Below are 25,011 nucleotides of genomic sequence, written 5' to 3'. Positions count from 1 at the left end.
AATTAAAAAATACATCAAACCTATCGCCCAACGGAAACATAAACTCAGTTTTATGGCGGGTAAAGTGGATCAACTTATTAGAATATAATGTTTCACTTAAGCAGGAGATAAGTAATGGAGGTTACAATGTAATTTAGTCATAAAACTGTACAACAAAGCTCCATAAACCTGGCCACAACAATGGATCGTAAAAATGCGTCGACTTTAGAAAAGTGTAAACTGACCGACAGCTTGGACTGCAAGCGAAAGTAGCCATTGTCATTGTTAAATGCCAGTAATTTATCAAAACATTACAAAAACCGAAAACTCAGCTATTGTCTGCATTAGGATTCGAGCCACAGAAGCCCTATAGGGCCTCAATTTGCGGTCCCAAAAAAATTCTCTCACGCCATCGGCCGCGTTAAGCAATAGAGAAGTCAATCTAAAGACAGGCGAATATTAGGTGGGCCGTTTTACCGCACACACAGGAAGCAATCATTATTATTCTTTTTGATTGTTAAGCCCTCACACCCTTTATAATATATAAATAAATTTCCTCTTTCGACCTTAATAGCAGGGTTCGGGGTGGTGGAAATTACCTACATCGCCACCTATGGCGACTGCGGTTTACATTATGTTTCCTAATTTCTACAGCTGTTGTTTACGCCTTTTGGCCATTGATATATCAATTTCGGACACCAAAAGGATGGAGTTATTGAAATTTTAAGGGTGAGCTATTAGGAGGGTTAATTTCGGAATAAAGAAATTGATATTTTTCCTACTCGTTTATGCGAGTTTATTACCACTTCCCTGTCAAAATTCATTTAAGGCGAATATCCTGTTCTTAGATGATATAATTTAATCTAAGTGTTCGCCGTTGCGGATAATTCAGATAATGAAGTGTTCATAGGCCAGACCACCTCTGGATTTATATGATGTTCGTGAAATAACAGCAGCGAGGAACACTAGAAATGCTATTCAAACTATCTGTCACAAATTAAGGTTTGCTTTATTCAATAACCGAATATCATTCTCTAAGGTGTGGTTCCATAAATCTTTCACAGTATCAACAGGCCTCGAACATACAAGTCCTTTTAAAATTCTCCAGAGGAAAAAGTCACATTTATGTAAATCTGCTGATCGCGGTGGTCAGTGCTGGGGCCAGCGATTTCCCGGATCTATCAGTTGATCGAGCAACTGTTGGTTTATAAATTCTCGAACATCCGTACTGAAATGCGAAGACGCACCATCATGCATAAACCACAATTCGCGGTATAATTATACAGACAAATGTTCCAGTAGTTCAAGAAAAGTATTGTGTAAGAAAAAGATAAGTTGTGCCGTTCAAGCGGTTTGGTAAAATAACCGAACCAACCAAATATCTGCCTACAATACCTGCCCAGACAGTTATTTTCAACTCTCCTAGGTAGTTATGAGTTATTGCAGCATGTGGTTTTCAATCCGAATATTCCTGACTCTTTGTGCAGGTTCGTAATCCTTCTATGTGTGTCTAGAGCTTCGTTCACAAAAAATACTTCCAACAAAAAGAGCTTTCTGGCCTAGAATGGAATTATAAAAAATCATCTTCGTATCTAAGTCTTGCGGTAAAAGTTCTCGAACCTTTTGAAAATGAAACGGATTCAATAGATTAGGTTGTTCAATGCATCCGACCGTGGGCTGCGGACTATCAAATTGCAGGGATATTCTTCGAGTGTTGGTTAAAATTTAGTTTTCAATATCGTCTAAACTGGACTCATTTGGTGTGTCCACTACATAAGCGCACTGTTCCAGCGTTCTCCTGCAAAGAGAACCCGTTTCTCAAATGTTCAGTTCGACATCGGCAAATTCTCAAAAAATGTGGAATGGCACAACAAAAAGTGTTAAGCCTAAAGAGATGTTGATGATGCTGGACCAGTTCTCTCTGAACCAGTAATGCGTGTTTCTTGACTTGACTTTGATCTGGTTTAAATATTTGATGCGAAAAACTTGGATCATCTCCATATCTGCGTGTGTACCGTTTACAAAACATTCTTGGGCTTTCGCCACCATCAGATGAGAGCTCCTGAAAAATTCTGAATTTTCAGGGATGGTACCTTAGTTTAAGTAAGACAAACTCAGCTCCTCATATCGGGATATCCGTAGTATGTTGAACATCACGAAGCGATATTTTAGGATTTTCAGTAATCGATGACATTACGTGCCGTTCTTGTTCTTCGTTACAGCGTTTTTTGCGGCTTGTTACCAGTTTTTTAATTAATCCGCATTCCTTAAGATTTCTTAAGACTCGTCCAAAAATTTTACGACTTTTCTGTCTTCTGGGGTAAATACCTTCATACATGCGCTCTGTTTCACCTGCCTGATGGTGGCCCAAAATGAAAACACTTTGTCACACCAAATTTTCCTTCAGACGAAAAGTTTTGTACAACTTGATAGTACCGGGCGAATTAACATGTGTGCCAACTGTCATGGCGAGACATTTGCACATGTGTTAACGGAAAATCCAGCTTTCTGCATGCTTCAGCAGCATCAAGAAGTTACACCTAAATGGACTTATCCGCTTTATCAAGTCGAGGACGCGATTACTGTGACTTCCTGTACATCTCACCTCTTTGTACCATTATAAACCATGAAGAGCCGTCAGTCACATATAACTTGACATCACCATATCAGCTACTCATCGACTGATATTTCAATGCAGTCATTTGAATTTGCCATGCTTTGTTGCGTCTATGCTTTTGGAGCAGGCCGTTTGCCCAGGCCGACTGGCAGTCTGTACCTAAGAGGTTTGAGGCGTTGGAAGTGAATTCGAAAGCAGATTTCTGAACTCTAACTGAATGGAGTAATTAAAAAAGTAAATCGAAAACTGAAGGTAAGGAGAACGTAAGAAGTTTTAGGAGCTACTGCTACGCGCTTACGATGGTGGCCAACTACGCACAGGACAGATACGAAGAATTTGCACAGGCAGGGCTTCGCCGACTACCCATTAAACCGAATTGGTCGGCGTATGGATGCATATCGTGGGAATCCAGCGTGTCGTGCTGATTGCTTCGAACAACTTGTTGATAGGAATGTATTTTATTTCCATATTAAATTACTCCAATACTTTATCGAAAGGATCTAAATCGAAACAGCTAAAGGTTGAAATTGTTTCAGAACCAGTCCGAGAATTAACCAGCCAATTTAATGATTTTTTATAGACGGGTTTTTATTCGAGTTGCATCACAACTAGTTAGTTACTTTATTAAAAAGAATATACTTTCAATAAATCTTTTACAATTAAAAGAATATTATTTATCACTTATAGATGGCTATTACATAAATATCCTCTCAAGAGCTTTTTTAATTATGCTGGTTCCCATCTGGTCCTCAACCGAACCATTAACTGACATGGCTTTGTCGGCGACATTTTATGGAATTTTGCTAAAACTCTCTTTTTTAATGTCCCTGGTTTATGTGATTTTTTTTTCATTCAGCTTTATTTAAATTGCTCCAAATAGCTTCACTAATCTACTTTTACTTGTAACAAAATCTCTTGAATGGCAATGTTGTGTAAAAATGGGTTTATAAGTGGTTTATAATTACATGTTTTGCACGTCTAATGAAGGCCGGATTTCTTAATAACAAGCCCTGTCCTCAAATATCCGTTTCCATATTTAGCGCACCAGTCTACCCGCAGCAGTCCAAACATGAACCGACTTTCCTCGGCCATGCAGGAGTCATGATATTTTAATTAAAAACCAATGCTTAGCATTCCAAATATCACGAGCCATTTACCGCCATCACGCATTTATTAAACCTAATTTTCTCTATGGCTCAGTCAATATAAATTCCTCCTCATAGCATGAGAGTCGGGCATTTTCCGTGTCTAATGGAGACCGAACATGAAAGGGGTATCGCAAATTAGTCCAGTAATTAGTCCACGAAAGTAGTTTGTTGTAAGTGGATACGTAACAATGAGAAGACTTCAACAACGCCAGTCAACAAGAAGCTCGTAACCTGCAACATCAAGTTTAACAAGAAGGGGACGAAAATATCTCGGAAACACGCATGTTGCACCTTACCTACACGGTACCGCAGCATGTTATAAAATAAGTTGTTGGTCACTCAATTAGCCAGGGAACACTCAATATTTTCTTCCTTCGGCTTCTTTGACCATCGCGGCCTTCCAATTAGTGTGAACCGTCGCCTTGGGCGATGGCGGCTCCTTTGAACTTTAAAAATTACCTGTTACCACTTTGCCCAGCGCCGGATTCAGCGCTCTCGCTCGATCCGATCGTTGCGAACTGATTAGCGTAATGCGGCGAATTCAATTTAGATTGAGGTCTTGACCTCAAGTATTTTCTGCTTATAATGTTACCTGGATTACTTTTTATTATCCCCCGGTATCGTCGGGGTTTTACATAATGGATGTTTTAAAGGAAACCAGATAGTCATTGAAGCGGAGGTCAGAGCTTGGCAGAATCTGAAGTCACGACCGAAGATCGTCATTTTTTGCGCGTAGGTAGGCGATATTTGACACTAACCAGATCAGAGTTAGCAATGCATTACAAAACTATGTTATTATCTAATTAGTATCCGAATTTATAGTTAGGAGGAGAACTGCTGGGTGCCCCCGTAGGAGAGAAGCTGACACGTTTTTGGAAATGCGTAGTTGCCTCTGTAGCTGCGGAAACTGTTTGGGGTATGTAGAGAAAAGAAAAAGAACAACTTTCGATAGAAACTACGAGTCGGATGGACATAAAAAAATAGCCCCGCTTCGATCTTCCCTTTGTTGGCTTTCAGCCACACCGTTGCAGCACCAGAGATAATCCAGATGCTACAGGATTCTGGATTCAAACGAAGGTCGTAAGATTTTATGGCTCAACCTCACTCGTGCTGCTGCGCGTTTCATCCCACACAGCCCTTTGGGTTAATATTGAAAAGGAACACTAATCGAACGTTTTTGACGACGTGGAATTGGCGAAACCCAAGCTCAAACTTCATCTATGTTAACAATATGCTAAATTTTGAAATATGGTGATGTATTCAAACATTAAAGAACTGTAATGCTCGACTCGGTACCGGCTACTGAAACTACCATGATATATATCGCTAATAAAGAGATTTCTTCACGCAATGATACATGGATGCCATTCCTCTTACGTAAGCACCGATACGTAAAACGATTGTTAAGATCTTTATCATTGAACTTCTATTTAAGGAATTGTCTACATGCTACAATTACCTTACTGTGGAAACATCTCTGGCTTAAGGACAGAAAAACTACTTGTGTTTGATATAGTGTTATTAGTATAGACTTTGCTATAGATATAGTTCTTTTTGCATCAATTGCTCTAATAAGTGGAATGAATTGAATGAAGTAAGATTTGACCACAGAAATTCGAATTTTGCAGCAAACGTAGTAAGGCGTTATTATGCATTGTTTTTTCGACTTGTGTCATTGAGATCGTGACTGTCTAGAGAAAAGTTTTTAAAGCGCTCAGATTAAAAAGAAAATATTGTGATGTGAACAACGCATTTTAATGGTTTCACTAGTACCATCAAAGTGACGAACTAAGATTAATTCGAACTTAAGTCAACTTTTCGTTGTCCAGAGGCGTCCACTCCCTGATTCTATAGGGACGATTATTAAAATTTTTACCAAACCTGCATGTGAAGTTCCTTGCAATCGAGGATAACTATCGAGCAATTCTTTCCATTAATACATTTCGCAGATGCTTAGATACAGCGCCTGTAAAAAGCATTACAACACGTTTATAACTCTCATGAACCCGATATTTAAAAAAAATGCTTAAACCTGTAAAAGTTGATTATAAAAAGGCATCTAATGCATTATTTACGATGTTCAAATATTTTAACCACATCCAGCTACCCCTACTAACTTTTTATTTTCTAATGGAAAGATACCCATTATAGTATATCAAACGAAATTTAATTTAGTAAGGGATGCAAAGGTATCCTCAGAACTGAAGTTAGATTGCAGTTTTCTTGAAAAAAATAGAACAAATAAAAAATATCCTAAAAAGATTAATTGTTTAAATCTTTGTTTCCTAGATAGACAATTTATTCTTATTTCCTTTGAAAGAGAGCGAAAAAATAGCAAAAAAACGCGCACGTTCCAAATCGTCTTCAATGTAAATAATTTTTTAGATACGAAATATTTAGGTTTTCATAGGATTCAGTAGTAATCGAATTCGGCTTACCACAGTTAGAATGGAATTTTTGTTGCAAGAAAAAGACATTCAGGATAGAATTTTCTTTTCAAAAATTTTATTTTCGGATCAAACTCCGTTTTGCTCAAATGGATCTACTCATCGACATAATTGTCGCTACAGGTCTATAGACAATCCTCGTTGGATGCAAAGTCTACATTCACAACATCCGCAAAAAATCAATGTATGGATAGGTATAATCAGCCATCACTTCGTCGATCGATTTTTCATAGAGGGGAACTTAAATAATGCATCATACTTGTACTTATTGCAAAACGAAATGTGTATTTCCATGGATCGTGCAATTTTCCTAGAGAAAGTTGGGAGCAAATACTCAATAATATTTTGTTTCAACAAGATGGTGCACCACCACGTTATCTTATAGCTGTGAGAGAGTATCTTGATGCAAGATTTTCTCTAGGAGATGGATCGGTGGAAAGCGCTCACACAGTCTCCAAATCTTAAGCTCTTCGATTTTCTTGGTGGGGTCATTTAAAAAATTCCGTTTACTAACTTAGACAACAAAACTTAGATGATTTACGTCTTAAAATTCAATCAGAATTAGTATTAATAATAGAAGCGACACTGGATGATTGCATAGAAGAGGTCGAAGAACGACTGAGTGATTGCCAAATTGTTACTGGAGCCCCATTTGTACATTTATTGTAGGAACTTCACTTTCGTTTGATACATCTGATGATGCAATAGCGCGTTACTTTATTTTATACTTAATAATTTGATTTTTCTAAGGAAATTGTAGATTCAGTTTTGGATCGTAGTATACCATTGTATCCATTATCGAATTACCTATCATTTAATATACTACAATAGGTACCTTCCCATTTGAAAATATAAAGTTACTAGAGATAGCTGGATAGGGTTGAAAATTTTGAACATAAAAAATGCATTAATTGCCTTTTTTGAAATATCAGGTTTACGAAAGTCATAATCGTGTTGCAATACTTTTTACAACCGCTGTATGTAGCTGTTCTTGATTCAAGTGTTCGTGAGGCTTTAACTTCAAATTCCCTTAGTTCTTTAAATTGCACATTGAAGAACCGGTCCTTCACAGCTGTTTCTCTCCTCTCCGCCTGTTTGAAAATCCATCAACTAATTTTGCCACAAGTGAACGTGATGGTTCCAAATTTTCGGACCGAGAGTTGATCAAAAGCGCGTGAACAGCACCATTTGGTTTTCCAAACGGCGAAAGGTGATGGTTCTCAACCTTTTGGTATAGAGTGGAGCTAAAGCCCGACACCATCTGTTCGATTCTTCTTTTACTTCATCTTCTACTAAATAACTTGCCACTGCGAGAGAGAAAGCGATGGTTCTGAACTTGCCGGTCTAGAGGAGGCCCCAAGCACGTCACCATCTGCCCGATCCCCCTTCTACTTGATTGCCCATCAAGTTGACTTGCCATCAGCGGTCAAAAAGTGATGATTTCCAACTTGTTAGTCTATTTTGAAACTAGTACGTCTTATTATCACAGAAGTTTGACTCGACTTATTTAAACTTTCCTAGTATAGTTTAAACAAACTTTGATCCATTTTTTGTCAAGCCAGAATGGGTGCTAGGTTCGTTCGATCTAGAATTAACATCACATTCACTATTTTCAACTTACCAAAAGGTAAGAGGGTAAAATCGTGACAAAAATTTATCGTTAAATTAAAATTTTTTATTGATACGAACGTCTACCTTGGAATACCCTTCGGGTGTGCAAAATTACACCCGTTTCATTTTTAAATGGCCACCTTGTGTGTGCGCATAACTCAAATTCGTTCTGGTTGGATCAGATTCTGACGATAAAGTTCAATGGGAGAAAGGAAGTTCTCACCTTCATCTTAGGAAAAATCGCTGTTCTCAAAACTTGTTTTTGTTATTGCACTGCAAGTGCTCCGTTCAGAAGAAATCTTCCAAGATGTATTACGGTCCAAATTTATCAAATTTAACCTGGACGAGCAATGACAGAATTTTGTATTATATAAAAGTAGAAAATACACGTATACACAGCGTCACCTGCAGGGGATCTCAAAGAAACTAAATGATTCGACGGTTCTTATCAAACATCACCTAACGTCGTTATAAAACCGTTTTATAGTAGCATTCGTCGCCATATTTATATAATATATTTAGTGTTTTTTTGTACATGTAGTCACCGAGCATCCATTAACACTGGAATACAAATGCGCTTGTACTATAGTGTTTGCACAATAATTTAATGGCTGGTCAAAATCCTTATTAAAACCTTAACAAAACTGAAATGTCGCTAGAGCGAAATCTTATAAAACTAAATTTCTAGTTGAGGTGAACCTTCAATTTTTGTCAGCGATTATTCAAATTTGAACATAATTAATTATCCTCAAAGCCACAAAAAAAATGTAATTCAGGTAGATTACATTAACGTGATGAAACCGGAATCCGCAGGGGGATAACAGGGCAGGGTCCTGCCCTGTTATCTTTTCTATACCCGAATTCCTCCGACATTCGGTACGCCCTCGCCACGACCGCTCCTCTTTAACCACTCTTACACCTACCGAAGTCACATGCTAAGAAACATCAAAGGGCCCTGGCTGGTAAATGCTTTAGTCAAGTGTATCAACCGCTTAGCATAATCTCGTTCCGAAGTCAATGATACACCGTCCGAACCGAAGTGGTACCACTTTTTGGGTTCGGAAGACAAAAAGCGCCGTAAAATACAGCCGCTCTCTGAAATAGGCATTGCGGTCGATGGTACTTTTTTGCTGTGTTGTAATCTCGAGTTAATTGGTGTGGAGAATGCACAAAAGATTAATTCGGTAGTGGGCGGGGGTACTTTAAACAGTACCCACACGTTATTGTCCGAAATGAGCTCATTGGGGAAATTGCTGAAATCGATTATGTACAGTTTTAGTGCTAAAGGGGGGTGAGGGAAGAAACGTTAAAAGGACAAACGCGGGGATGCTAACAATAACTCTGCGGGGTTGACAGCGCAGTAATAAATACGGTCGCACCCGGTGGCTATTTTCCACCCGATTTAGTTCTGATGAGAAAATGAGAATTCCTCCTGCGCACGGGCGCGAGAAAACTCTTGTAAATTCCCCGACGAACCCGCTTTCGAGTGGCAGAGGTGTCGGATGATGGTCGTAAATCAAACGAAACGTTTCGTTTTATAATAAAACGTCAACGTCGTCGCAAACTGTAAATTGCACTCACCCTTCGCGATTTCATATGGCAAAATTTCATAGGTACGACCCTGTGTTTGGAATCAATGCTGCTGAGCTTGGAGGAAATCCGAATTGAAAATGGGGCTTCATGCTTAACCCGAGCTTCCTGCTGCTTTATCGCCTGATAATTATTGCAGGATGCATTGGTTTATTTAGTTTTCTGATTCGGGGTCTTAAATTATTAATTTAGACCAACAATTTTAAAGATTGATTGCTGTTTTTGCATTAAAGATTACATGGCGTCTTATAAAATGTTGTTCCGCTTGATAGTTGCTATTGTGTGTATCTACATCGATCATAAGAGAGATATAGTTAGATATAGTAATATAACAAGCCACCTGTGCAACGGATGTTTGAATTAACGGGCAATTTGTAGAAATTCCATGCCATTGTCAAACAAGGAAATTTTAGATCCTTCAGTCACGAAAAATTGATGTATAGAGATTATTGCGTATGTCTAGTTAAAATTTATTGCTTTAATGTTATGGGTAATATGTACATGCAGCTATTGTATTGGAATAGGTTGTTCCGTTAGATTACAGCAGGAACTAGTTTTAAGTGGTATAACCGTAAGCCGACTTTTAGGCCGATTTCTAATGTAAGCTTTCCAGTTCTGAAAAGGGTTAGTCGACGAAGCGACACCCTCCTTTTGATCATAAAAAATGCACTGAGAAAAATTTTAATTACAAAAGTTTTGTGAACACGACGAGCGATTTTTTACTAGCGCTTTGAATTATACACGGTGGCTCAAAATGAACATATGCATGTAGACAATTTTTTACAAACGGAATGGCTGGTATTTTCAGTTAATTCCACATTTTGGCTTAATTCCATTAATTTTTCGTGCAACTTACTCTATGCACAACTTCCTAGTTTTAGATTTATGGCATTATTCAATAGTTTAAAGCGTAGACGGTGCCCCATTTTTGGTGGGACTGTTAAGAAATCTCGCTCAGAAACAGAGATTCTTACAAATGGTTTACGCAATACTAGACTATTTTTTTCATGAAATAAATCTTGGTGTAAACAGTTTTTTCATAGGTCTTTGTTCCTGAAATACAGAGTGAAATTGAAATTGTTTCATTTGGGGACCCCTTGTGTCACTTTTTTATTTAAAAGACTTTTGCAATTTTGAAAATGAATTCCCATGGATTCTTTTACGTACAATTCAGTAGATTATGAGATATTTTATCCATCTATTTTTTAGATATAAATCAACGTTAACTTTTTTTAAATGGAACACCCTGTATTTGTTTAATCTGTCTTGTTCCCCTTTTGAAACCTTTTTTAGCACGACACTATTGGGAAGCATTCAGAAATGCACGCAAAATATAAATAAAGTATCAAAACAGATATAATATTTTAGAGTGCCACGATAAAACATGCCTTAGCCATCTGCAATAAAAAGTTATTTTTACAGTAAATCTTAAAAAAGTGCAGAAAAGAACCGTAAACTGTGTTTATGAGGAAACGGTGGAATTTTTCAACATCTGCGAAACAATAGAATTTTTATAATTAATAAAAAAATTACATTATAATTTCCGTTTGTATGTAATATATTTAGATAGGTGCATAATTTGTAATTAATTTTACCTGTATTTCTGCATGCTTCCCAATATTGCTGAAAAGCGCTTCAAAAGAAGAACACGACAGATTAAACAAATACAGGGTGTTCCATTCAAAAAAATTCGGTCTATATTTCAAAAATGGTTAGACGAGTAAGAAGTCTTATATTATCACTGAATTCTACGTAAAAAATTCTATGAAAATTCGTTCCCAAAATTACAAATCTCTTTAAAAAAAAAAAAGTTACAGAAAGGATCCTAAAATGTAACAATATCAATTTCGCTCTCTATTACAGAAACAAAGCGACCAATGGAAAAATCGTTTACACCATGAATAATTTCTCGAAAACGTAGCACAGTATTGCGTAAACCATTTTTAAGTATCTTTATTTCTAAGTGAGATGTCCTAATAATCTCATCAAAAATGGGACACCTTGTACAGGAACCCGAGCTGGCTTTACCGAGTCTGCGGCCCTAAGTGAAATTTAGAATCCCGCCCCCTCCCCCAAGCAAAACCGTTTACTAGGCCAGTCCGTCGCTCTTTCTGGGCTGTTGTCTAAACTATCCCTCCGGCTCATGCTGGCTCCAAAGACGGGCTTTACTCAGAAAGGAGCTTTTATATTGAGTGTGTTGTTTTTCTCATTACCTCATTAATAATATGTAAATGACCTAGACTGACGTGTGCAAATGTTGTCGTAAATCTATAAATATGGATAACGCATCCGCAAATCGATTTTATAGCGGAAATGTGAAGTTATCAAAGATACCGTGGAGGGACGTGTTGAGTAATCAAACTAATCAGATCCGACAAGAATTGTAAGTTCATCCGAACGAATCTAACTTACATTATTAATAAATTACTGCCTAGAAATACTCATCAATTTTCGAAATGGTTGATTTCTACAATGAGAATTTTTGTAAATTTTTAAAATCTCAATAGGAATAATCGAATTTGGAGTAATTTCAGAGTGACTGTTATCGAATAACTTGACTCATCTTCATTTGAAATTTTCGAGCATTCGGGAGAAATTAATGTATAGCTACTGGATGTTTGACAATTTCGAAAATAACTCATACCTACATGAAGAGATGAACAGACGTCGAAATAAGGTTTGAGTCTATTAGATATCTACTCCTTGTGATGTCCCCCCATGCGGTGAACTTCGATTGGAAGCTTAAGACCCATACAAACTCTTCTCTCCATTTGAGTTCTCCTTTTACGATTGAACTAGATCAGACAATAATATCCCTCATGTGCTTCTAGCTAATAAAGCAATTTGACGGATTTTCAGGTCATAACATTTTTACAACGTCTCCGCAAAAAAAGTGCGAAAAAAATGGTATTATAGCTTCAAGTCCAACTTCCAAGAAACCAAAAAAAGCCGCTGCTGACAAATAAATCAAAACACACTTAAATCTCAAGGACCTGCCCAGAAGAAGTGTTTATTATTTCGAGAGGTTATTAAGCACGAGTGGTTCGGCCCCCTTAATCTGTTTAACATTTCGGGATGTCAAAATACAGGCTCCAAGAAGGGTGAGTTATGAAGACCATTTTATTTTCCGACTTTAAAATGTCTATTACCTACTGCCCCTTTGCTTGTCCCTTGCGTTGACTTCCTCACGCAGATCCAAAAAATTTTAAGACGGGCCTGGCAATTTTTGAAACGAATTTCCATAATACCGAATGAAAGTGGTAATAACAATTTAAAAATTTAATTCGATTGAAGACGGGTAGCTCGAAAACAAGAAAGACCCTGAATGATCACGTCCCGATAATTTTTAGTCGGCAACCCGGTCGCACTGATCAGTAGCGATCACGTCTGCAAGTAGTACCCACTTTTAGACCGCAATTATTTCTAAATTGTGAGAAAGGCAAGCTTTGCCTGGATCCCATTGCATAGCGTTTCAGTTGTTAGGTATCGTAAACGATTGCAGAATGGAGGTTAGTACTTTGGGTGATCCGTTCTCATGCTTCGATCATTTCCTACTATTCGCATTGTAAACAGTTTATTGATTTCCTTGTTATGTTTCAGTGCTTTTCTGGTTCAACAATCAGAGGGAATTATTTCATAATGAGTTGGACGGCGGAAAATGTTTCTGCCCGAGTAAAATAATCGACTGACATAGCAATCAACAAAAATGATTTTGGGTCGGAAAAACAGCGTTTCAAATATATGAAATAGGAGGCCACCAAAGCTTCAAAGACACAGGACGTTGAGATCCATGGATATCATCATGGAAAAACGTACGTGGACGATGTACATCTACGTTTCCCTATTGCGTATTTATTATATCCCATCCAGTATCGGCCGTATGAGGGAGGGGGGGGGGGGGGCAAGGTTGGGCGACAAACTTTTCCGGTCGGCGGATTTTCTCAGGGGCAGGGGGGCATTGATTGAATATATCGCTCAAGGCGCCAAACTTGCCGAGGCCGACCCTGACTTCACCTCCTTGGCGGTCAAAGCCGCATTAATCTTATGTAACTTATTCACACATCTAACTCACACCCAAATGTAACTCTCCACATGAGCGGCTATTTAAAACTTTGAGTCCAACTGTTCAGTGGTCTGGAATAATAATGCATCAAATTAAAAAAGGATGAATGTAAAAGTTACTAAATAGTTAACGCCGGTCTACCGATCGCAAGGAACCCACAAATAAAGTGTCTGTTCATCCTCATTATGGAGATCAAAGGACCAAGCCGGCAAGGTTAAGCAGGGTTTTTTAAACTTCGGTGTTTAGTCTTCCTTGACTTAATTCATAAACTGGTAGAAAAACTTCGGGCACGTAAGTGCAGCTGCTAGATGTAGATAGTAAACTTCATAGATACGCAATTTTCTGTTTAATGGAACGAACGGGGCCTAATGACGTAACCCGCGAGCCAGCTTTTAATTAATCATGGTTATGCTGAACGAGAAGATATTTAATTATCAGACATAATTAGTGCGGAAAAATGCCTTGTCAGTCCGGGCGGGTTGTTTACTTACTCCATGTTTTTACTTAATTATTTTTACAAAGCTTAAACGGTAACTCTAACGGCATTGGTTAAGCTACAAAGGGTTGATGGGGGTAGCAGTGAGTCATCCCTTTTTCCCATTTACACGGACCAACGTCCTCTTAATGGCAGGACGATCTGAGTAAATTTAAACTCAAGACACAATAAGTTACCTATTGCAGGATATATCTCTTAACGCTTTCACCGATAGCAGGCCTGTTAACACCGCGTTTTTTTGTTAATCGTTATGGAGCGGTGTTAACATGTTGAATTATGAAAACGTTTAGTGAGCGTTAATAACTTTTGATTTAGGTGTCCTCAGTTTATAAATGAATGCGCAGCTGTGCTTGGCAACAAAATTTTAGTCACAGCAACTTTAAGCGAACCTCAGTGGAAGCAGTTTAAGTAGGTTTGGCAAATCATCATCACAGACCGCTTAAAATACTTCTTGAGTGAGTCTAATTAAAGGCTCAGTTTATTATTAATGAGTGATTTCAGGAAGAGTAAGTTAATGAACAAATTGGAGTGGAATAATGATTTTGAGGCGTGCAAATTAAAAAAACTGAATGTAAAGGTTTCATTTTGCACGTGTGATATTTTTGCAGCCAAATAGGTTTTTGAGCCGAATCATGACTTCCCATTAACGAGGTAATTTTATATAAGCGGGTCACTGCACTTATGTTAATCCCTTATTTGACGCTTTAATATGCAGAAGTAAGGTACGAAAATTTCTTTTTAAGTTACGTAACAATCTTCGTTTTACATAACTCTAGATAGGTATGTTGCAGCTGTCTGTCATTAATCTTTTTGTTTCAGTCACTATTCAATTACAGGATGAATTTGCAACTCACCGACAAAGGAAGGGATCAGTTCCATGGACACAGGTGACGCATACAGGATAGGCGAACTTAACCAAAAGAGTGAGATAAAACGTGCGATTCAGCGAGATGATTTTGAACTAGAGTGAATATCCCCTAATTTTCCCAAAAATTGTTTAGCAATTGTCGAAGAAATCGGTGCCGTAATCGCTCTTTCTCTTCAGCACTGGAAAAAGGCAAAAGCGCCATCGAGTGCATTCAACAGTGAGCGGCAGATTGCTAAAAAAAACAATTCACACACTTTATCACGAGTTAAAAAAATATCCTCGAAAATTCTTCCAGTTTTACCGTACGGGTGCGACCAGTTTTAACGGACTGCTTGTCTCTTTAACATTTTATTGTAAAGCGGAGGTATGTCTTTCACCGCTAGTACGAATCACTAACTCTCGATAAGATCAACATATTACATGACAATGTCGATAACGAGATAGGGTGTTCCGACATTATTGTTTTCCCGTAATTGAAATTTAAATCTAAGCTCGCTTGGGCCGCCAGAGGGCCAAAAAATGTCAAAGCTGCGATTAAAAAACAGCAAATGCGCGCAAGTTTACGGTAGTAGAAATGTTTTATTGTAATTTGCGGCAATCGTTTGACTAGAAAAATAGGCCAATTTGCGACTGTTTACTCGCCAATGCGAGCTAAGCCTCAAAGAAATACTTCTCGAAACACTCGTGGGGATACCGCCCTCGCCTGCGACTCGTGTGCAACATTTGACGCTCGCGCGTAATAGATGCTTCCGCGTTTGTTCAAAAACTAAGTCTATTTATTTGCACTTAAATTCGAATATCAAACAGAAGCGCCAGTTTTGCCTGCAGCCAACATAAAATTGGCAAAACCTGTCAGGTAATCCAGGGTCTTCCTAAAAGTTTGGTTTATTCTTAGTGATTTGGTCAATATTTCCAACTAACTGTATTTATTACCTAAAAATCGCATTAATGAGAGATTTATGTATGCTCATTTATACCATTTAGAATTCACCCATTTCGCAGCTGGCACATTTTTCAAAGCTAATTTTTAAACTAAATGACTTTTTAATAGTATTTGTAATTTGTAGTTGTAAAAGATGTTTTTATTCTACAGAGTGTCGTAATATTTTTCATAGATTTTAAATAAATCCGTCGTTGCCCAAGAGGCTCCTCAGGAGGGAGAAATTTTAAGCGCTATCAGGAACCAATAATTCCCGAAACGTTTTGGAATATCAGTGGAAACTTACCTCCTCACAAGAAACCAGGTCGGAAGTAAGTCTGCTTAATTACGGATCTCACGCACTGATTGATCTGAAACTACTTGGGAAACAAATCGGTATGGGACTCAAATATTGCAAACTATCAGATCAATCTTCTCCTTAAATTAAAACAAAAAAGATTGGTTGTGTTGTCACCCAGGTGATTTATTTCCAGTCGTGCGGTACCCCCGATTGTCCAATATGTCACCATTAGGGCGACAACTACCTTAATCTGGATTATATCTTATTTGTTTGCTCGAGTCCTGCTTTATTGCCCTCTGCTACAGTCATTACAAGGTAAATCTTTCTGAATTAGGGACGAAATGTCTGACAAACGCACTTTTCAATTGAGGTTTTGGTTCAACGAGCTTCGTGTAAAAAGATCGAGACTCGAGCCTTCGGTAATTACATGTAATTGCACGTTTGATTAATTAGTTTTGCAATGTCGCATTATGTAGGGAGAGTTTATAAATCTTAAAGATTTTGCGCAAACTAGACGCTAATTCTGCCTTAGGGACATCAGGTGGTAATTTATGGGCATGGTCACGTTAAGAACCCATATGCGCAAACCCATTTATTCTCGTCTTTCTAAGCGGTGTTTCCCTGTGTAATTCTAATTATAAAATTGAGGTCGCCTAATCCAACTTGCCCCTCAATCTCTACAGATATCAAGTTCCCAATTTGTGCTTCCATAGGAATAAGAACGTCTTCCCTGGCAAGTTAAATTTCGGGGATTTAACCAACTTACAATTAGTAAACGATACGCTAAACGACGGTGGTTAGCGTCGGTTACGACGCAAAAGTATCCAGTTACATTATTAAAACATTATTTAGAGTTCTGCCCAATAACCGTAGACAAATTGAGGGCCAAAAATAAGTTTCCAGGAACACGTATGTAATAGCTCGCTTTCTGCACTGGCCACTAAACGTTAACGCCAGTGTTAAAAGACAAACAGCCCTTAAGACCTCCCAGGGATGACAACAAATCGCCCCCACACACACCCCAGGAGGAAGCAATATTGACGTTTCTTCGTGATGTTGAAGATTAATTTCTTCCGTTGCAGGTCATACTTAGAGTCAGAGTCTGGAGGATATAGACTTTTCCCTTCTATTTAAGAGCAAGAGGAAATTTCTGATTGATGCTTCTACGTAACATAAATACAAATATAACGCATATAAAACAGCTTCTACATCTAAAATTTCACGTCACTAGGGGTTAAATATGTAACATAATAAATTTTCTCTGTGATTGTAAAATCGATTTGGCGGCGAATGTTCCAATGTGGGTGTTTAAATGAGTCTAATTTGCATGAGAAATTATGACATTTTCGACTCACGTATTTTTTGTTCTAACTACTGCGCCCCATTATCGGCCATCTTGCGTGTTTCAGGTAAATTTTCGGCAGGATCGTTATGCTTCTACCATTCGGCAGTTTCTCGCAATGACATTCGCAAAATAAGGTAAACTCGAGCAAAATGAATTTTTTTGGAAACGTATCTGTGTCCAAATCAAGTCTAAACAGATACATCAGGCAGATAATCAGTATAAATATAAAAAGGAAAATTGGTGCTTATTGATGTGATTATCTCTATAATTAGAAATGTACATATTGACGACTAATGGAAGAAAGTAGCAGGAAAAAGCAGTTTTGAACAATACAGTCGATAATAAGTAGAGTTGAATATACTCCGTCTTTCCTTAGTCTCAGTAATAGTTCTAACCCATATCTGCCATCTTGCATGTGTGGGAGAAATTTGATTATTATTCTTCTACGCATGGCAAATCTGACTAATAGCAGTTACATAATGAAACGTTTAATTATTTTTTATGGTGAATGCACTGGCATTAAAAATTGAATAAAAAATTACCATTACAAAAAGTTTGATTTTCTACGATTTAAGCACACAGGAGTGAAGCCTGTACACAACCCGTCTTCTTGGATCATTTGCACAAAGTTTGGCTAAACTACAATTTACACACAGCCCGAGCCTGTAATAAAACGTCTGCAATTTCCATCATTACTCGCACCAGCAAGAGATTGACGATTAATTTTATAATTGACCTAGTGCATTGAGTCATTGGAAGTGTCTCATCCAGCCCATTTCTGGATATGGGTTTACGTGAAGCCACCACCTGAGTTGGGAAGATGTTGCAACAACGGCGAATTTTATTGTTGCTTCAGCGTTTTGCTTTGGGAGCCTTTAGAATTTAAATCTTTTACATAACTAACTAGTTAAAGCGGCACAATATACGATTTATACTGAGCATAGTAGCCAAAACAGGTAAGTAAATTTCTGACTTGAAAATTGAAAATTAATTCGCTTGCATTCTGATTACCATCATCATGGCATTAACGCTTAATAATGAGACCTTCTCGAGCAATGGAGATCGATGCTGAATATGAACTTAGCTTACAAGGAATCAATTCTTCATTTGCATAAATCAGTTGCCTGGTATAATTCTATAGGAAATAATCTAGCACCGTCAGTAACAAGGCTTAAATGTACGATTTGCAGATGTACGGTGTGATCATTTTACCTTGATAATATTTCATTTTGAAACAACTTTTTTGTTTTTAAAGATAACGGTACGCGACAAAGGCTATTCTTTGGAGTTTATTCACTAGTTTTTTGTAAATTTAAACTCAACTTCCATAACTGTCAAATTTTGACTTCTACTAACATAACTTGCATTTTTAAATTGGGACACCCTGTCTATTTTCTTATTTTCATATTCTAAGGACAATTCTAAAGATCATTTATATACTGCTTAGGGGGCCTAGCTCTTCCTCTTAGCTTAGCATCCCAATTTGAAAACGAGAAAACAGTTAGTATATAAAACAGCCTTTAACTTTAAATGCCTTGTTAGAGTTAACGATCTGTCTTCCGTGAATAATAGTAATAGTGCATATTAAAGTGAGGTATTGAAATTATTTTCCTCTACAATATCCTAAATTAATCTTTTCATTATACATCTATTAGGTATCTTATGAAAATAATAATTAACAATTAAAAGCGAATAACAATTAATTATCTGCTACTATTTGTTAGAAGACCTGCTGAACGTGACCACCTTGTTGTTCAACGAATTTTGAGAGATTTTAATAGCATGTGTCGGAGAATTAATGAGGATTTCTAGTTTCTGTCTTAACTCTTGGGCAAAATTTGTCATTATTAATGTTAATCCTTCAGTGTTGTGTGGAGTTTCGTAAACTTTATTTTTCACATATGTCTAAAAAAATCCAACATCGCTAAATTTGAATTTTAATGTTAGTTTTAATTAAAAACCATTTAAGTTTGAGGTTACCTGTATAATACGAAAACTATTTTTAGTTTTAAATTAGCATACTGAGCTAACGGCAAAAGATAGCCATACTAAGTGTTATATAAAATATCAATAGAACTTTTCCCAATATCCGAAAATGAGAAAACATGCAGGATGTTCCATAAAAAAAGTGCAAATTACGTTAGTAACTGTCAAAATTTGATAGTTATGAGAATTCGTTCTAAACTTACAAAAAATTTGTAAAAAAGTTCTAGAGAACGGCGTCTGTCGTGTACCGATATCCTTAAAAACAAAGATGTTATTGAAAAATGAAATGTTTTCAAGATAAAATGATCACAGGACACAGATGCAGATGCATACTTCATATTTCTTCCGGCATATTCAAAAAATACTTGATGAAATAGTGAGTTTATCACAATGGATCTCGATCTACCATCCTTATTGGTTGCCGTATATTCAGAGTGCTATATAATCGATTATAGGTTTCAGGTTTCCAATTCTTCCTTTGACTGGAGAATGTGAGTTCTTTGGGTTGTTACTTGATCCTGAGTGGGTCAAGGGAATTTTAGTAGATTAAACAACATGGCACGATTTGCTGCTTCAAGAAAGTTTGAGCTGGCAAACGGGACAATCAAGAAGTAAAAAGGGAAAATTTAGAATGCAAACATTAGTGGAAGAAATTTACCACCATGCAGAATTTCCTTTTGTTCGCTTCAAATTGAGTAAATTTATCTAAATTGTACCTTTGCTTTAAAAATTATGGGGGCCGATGCCAGCAATTTTGGTTCTCTTTGAAATGCGCGAAAATACCCGAAGCTAATGCAGCGTATGGCCTTAAAGCTTCAGGTCTTGTTAAGAAAACGGCATTATCTACTGTATACAGCGAAAAAACCCGGCATTCGAAATCAAACTGTACGAAAATGCCATAAGAACGTGTCGAATGCAGCGAGTTTAAACAACAAAGCCGGTTCACATTAACGTACGGTATGGATCGATCCGGCCAGGTCTAATCCAGTGGTTTGTTTCATCACACAAATGTGGAAATTTTCAAACGAGGCGATGCCCTGGACCTTTTTGCCGAGTAAAGAACGTGGAACAGCAACTCTAATACCATTTTTTTTACTGTTCTAACAGACTAATTCCGAAGTTAACTCAGGTTTTATTTCGAATTAAAAAACCGGAGTGGCCTCTAATCAATCCACCGCGGCACATAATCAAAATGAACACATTAAAAGATTTCGAATGTATACAAGTCTACAAAAGATTATAAGAGGCCCGTTTTGATGGTTTAACAAGAAACGTTGCATGCCGAAGGAAATTGGGGCCTCGTAGAACCATCAATCAAGCCGGGGTCCCAAAGAAGTCAGTTTGAATCAGGGACGATTTCACACTTTTCCCTTTGACACTGATATGTCGATAATTATTTTTTCAGGACTATCATTTCATTTCAATCAACCGTTTCCAACAGTTTTTTGTGTGCTGCTAAGTTTTTGTGAGTGCCACGAAAAATCGGAGAGAGGAAGTTGATTTTTTTCAATGTCTACGTGTGCAAATAGAAGTTGCCGAACTCCGTTATGTGTTCGCGTGCCCCAAAATTCCAGTCAGTGAAATCGATTTTACGAAACGCTAAACAGGGTGCCTTATACCGATTCGAGCTTCCACCGGGGGTAAGGGCGTAACCTGATACAAAACCCTCATGTTTAAATTACGAGTAGATTTTTTTGAGGAGTTAAAGTAAAAACTCGACGGGTACCAGACAAATGGTTAAAATACAACGTTGTGTTAAGATTTCAGGTTCAAAGCAAAAAGGCCGGCTCAAAACCTCTGAGGCGTTATAAATTACTATCTGGTCAGCTTTCACGTTCCGCACCTCCGAAACAAGAATTGGAGACCTCACACGGCGGCTCTTTTTAATTTGTACTCTTAATATATGGGCTATTATGTTATTAATATGATGTGATTTCTTCATAATGCCATTATAATAGCGTTACGCGGAAAAATGCTTATTAAGATTAAAGACGCGGCTAGAATTTCGGCCACTTGAAAATCATGATAAAAGTAAAAATCTGTTCATGCGAATGAGTTAAGCTACCCAATATGCACGAAGAACAGATGAGCTCGCTTAGATCAAGTTAAGGCCCAATTCGCAGAGAGTGATTAAGACTCAAAATTGTGTTTCAACCTTCTAACTTCTAATCAGATTATTTTTGAATTTAGTGTTTGATCACCCTGCAATATTTCGCTGTCAGTTAATGGTTAGCAGAAACGAAATGCGAGACTGCAATGGACCTTATCGAGTAACACACAACTCCAAAACTTCCTGATAAAATGGCGAAGGTCTGGAAACGTTTAGGAAATTTCCGAAGAGAAATTTTTTCAACAGGAATAGAATTGTTTTCATGCACATTTGGATTGCATTGCGTTGCATCATTTGCATTTGTTCAAATGATCGGGGAACGATGAGAGAAAACCTACATATCATGTTCCTCTTTCCCGTTGGACATGTGGCCGTTTACCCAGGCAAGTTTCCATAATATGTCCCGATAGAGTGAGTTATGCCTTCCAACGAATTCCGAATATTTCACATAACTATTAAATTAAAGAGAAATTAGGAATGTTGCGATCGAGTTCAGACCTTACTAAGCGGCGGATAACGTTGCTAAGATGTATTGAGACCACTTCAGTAAAATATTGAAGTAAACTTTCCAGAGTTGTAAACTTCCTCTTCAGGTCAAGTGCCTTTACGAGTCGGCTTCTAAGAAATTCTCCAGAAATATTTCTGTTTAGGTCAGTTCTGGTAAGTTCTAAACTCAAAATCTGCGTTCATGCGTAGGGTTGCATTCAAAAATGCTCTCAAAAAATGCTGGATTAATCTGATAGGAATGTATTTTAGTCTGCCTCAACTTAACTTTAAGAAAAAAACGGTGTAAATGACCCTAAAAAATTGCTCTAATTGATATACCACATCAGGTCATAGCCTAGCGCAACCGATTTTTTTTTAATTCAATTAGATTCACTGCCTTTGATACTCCTACTGCTCATCGCACATCAAAATTATTACAATTATTCCTTACCTGCACTCGATTCACCTGTCGAAGAATCAAAAGTTTTCGACGTCATCTGAAACAGTGCGTCCAAAGGCGTAGCTCCAGGACCCCCTTGTTTTCCGTGTTGCTGTTGCTGTTGGTGCCTCTGCCTTTGGATGGCAGTTGGAACAATGTCCGGTGAACAACAGTCGCTAGCCACACTTGATGACCGATCACTTCCAGTTTCTGACGTGTAACTCGCGTTAAAGCCCATGAATTCCGGCCTCAGCAACGCCAGTTGCTGTTGCACTTTCAAATGTCTATGGAGCGTTTCCAGTCTTTGGTGATGGGCCTCCACTTCCGCTGGATCTATGTCCCAGGGGCGCACTATTCGCGTGCACTGAGGCTTTGAGGGTTTATGATTTAAAATGTCTGTTATGGAAAAACTTTTCACACCGTCCTGTCTCTCCTCGACCTCTACCGTTGGAGAAATGATCCGTCGGCTTGTTTCAATCATTTTAAGCTTTTTGAGGGGTTCGAAGTAGTCTTCCGCGTCCGAATCTGGACATTTATAATTTTCTGGAGTGGGCTCTCGTGACCTTTTCAAAGATACGGGAGAGCGAATGGCTGGACTAGGACAGCCCACACTGATTTCATCATCAGATGCATATTTCGGCTCTTGTATCGACGAAGTATCCATGAGGACAGGACTAGGCGATCTGGAGGTGATTGGGCTCTGGTATCTGGATCCTAAGTATGGAGACATTTCGTTGGGAATACTCTTCGGCGATGTAGAGTCTATATCTTGCATTTTCTGCTTAAAGAGCTAAAGCACAAAGGTCTTTGTAGTCACTGAACAAGCATTTTTGAGGTACCATGAGCATCATGCAACTACTTAGCACACTAGTACACAAACTAATCAGCGCCTAGACACGTCAAAATAAGCCCGAAAAATCTGAGTGCACACGTGATACGACTTGGTATATCTTTAACAGATCTGGTAACAAGTGAAGGTTCTTCTGCCAATCTACTCGACAGGATCTCTTTAGTAAGCTCCGCCCTGACGGCTTCGCTCCGATCCAATGGCCATTGCGCATTAGCCATAGCCTCCTTTGTAGTAATGCCGTCCTCTGGACCGATTGGACAGAGGAGGAGCTTAAATCCATTTCGTCCTGAGTTTCGTCCCACCAATCAACTGTCCAATTTGTACATTGCCGCTTAACAATTTGTTTCGGGGGAGATAAATGAGATTTTGTTTTAGGAGGTTGTTTAGCATGTGTTTAATGTAAATTATTTTGCTTTATGAGTTTTTACACTTTAACTTCTTTATTGCTCGCGTAAATTTCCAGTGCTTTATGAGGGGGAGCGATTTAATTTAGCATGCTGTGGGACCGAATTAACATTTCGACAAATTAATTTATCTGCAATATAAACGCACCCAATAGTGGTTTGGTATTAACAGTTCGCCGGATGACTTTCCATTGGTAAGAATTATAACACTCCAGGCAAAAACCCACATGGCGGCATAATTTAACATCGGACAAGTTTCCCCTTTTCTAAGGGATTGTGGTAATCAATAACCCTAATCTCATTAGGTCTATTTGTCACGTTATCCTCTTGCCTACGACAGTTGGTAATCTAGTTCGGGAACGAAAATCCGATATGGCTGACAAGTACGTGCAACGACACTCCATTGCCGTAGGGAGAACAAGGGAGCAATTCTATATTTCACTTTGTAGCTGCAATTTTGGAGGTTACTTCTTACACTTTCCACATTACCAGCAGACGTAATTTGAAAAAAAGTTTTATTCGTTTTTACTACATCATTCACTTCACTCAGCACATCAATTCGAGGCAAACACGAGTTTTTATCGGGAAGTAATATCGTTTGCTAACATCTACACCACTGGATGTTACCATTTACATGAGAGACAAGATTAGGTGTGGCGAATGGGGCCTCCATAAGGTAAATCGCTGAAGCGTTTTTAATTAACTTATTAAATCTTTTGATGTTTCGTGATGGCAACATGGTCGGTCCCTCTTATCCTAAAAAGACATTAATTGTGGGATTTTGTGCGAGTCTTGTGCCCTTTCGAGAAATTGTACCCTTCTAGGTATATGACTTCGTCAAGACTTGAGTTTCTGAATTAAATCAGAGATTAATTAAATTTTTTTTTGAAAATATTAATCATTATAACAAATTTTGGTTGAATTAATTGTTACGTTTTAATAATATTGAAAGAAACCTATTTCAGCTCCAAAATCTCAAAGTAAAAGCATAACCATGAGATCTACAGGTGGAAAACCCAAAAAAATATTCGTGATCAGTTTGGTTTTCCATGACTGGCCAGTACTACTATATTCATTTACTACCACTACTTCTCGTTGGCCAACTATTGTTGTGTTCTATAATAAGCTACTTTTCCACTGTCTTTTGGTGTAAGAAAATTTTATTGTATTGTAGACTTTTTATATTTTCTTGTAATATTTACTAAAGTAGAATTTAAATGAATATTAATAAGTAATCTATACAAGGTGAATTATAAAACACAGTTTGTAATTCGATTGGTTGGTAAAATAAATATGGCTGTTTTCGACCAAAAAAATCAGCCTCGCTCAATTAATTTCTTAATTTGCGTCAC

The 25,011-nt window shown here is 37.8% G+C and overlaps 1 protein-coding gene across 1 annotated transcript in view; it reads right to left on the bottom strand.

Moving 5' to 3' along the window:
• LOC136343225 (uncharacterized) overlaps positions 1 to 23,365 on the bottom strand; it is a 35,029-nt gene extending 11,664 nt beyond the window's left edge. The window contains exon 1 of the mRNA XM_066289815.1: positions 22,418 to 23,365. Within this exon, the coding sequence (XP_066145912.1) occupies positions 22,418 to 23,180 (763 nt within the window). The 5' untranslated portion in view covers positions 23,181 to 23,365. The remainder of the gene's footprint in view (positions 1 to 22,417) is intronic.
• Between the last annotated feature and the right edge of the window lie 1,646 nt (positions 23,366 to 25,011).

This window comes from Euwallacea fornicatus, chromosome 14 (assembly GCF_040115645.1).
Source record: "Euwallacea fornicatus isolate EFF26 chromosome 14, ASM4011564v1, whole genome shotgun sequence".
Classification (NCBI taxonomy): domain Eukaryota; kingdom Metazoa; phylum Arthropoda; class Insecta; order Coleoptera; family Curculionidae; genus Euwallacea; species Euwallacea fornicatus.
Note: the sequence above shows the minus strand (reverse complement) of the source record. Positions and strands in the feature narration are given on the sequence as shown.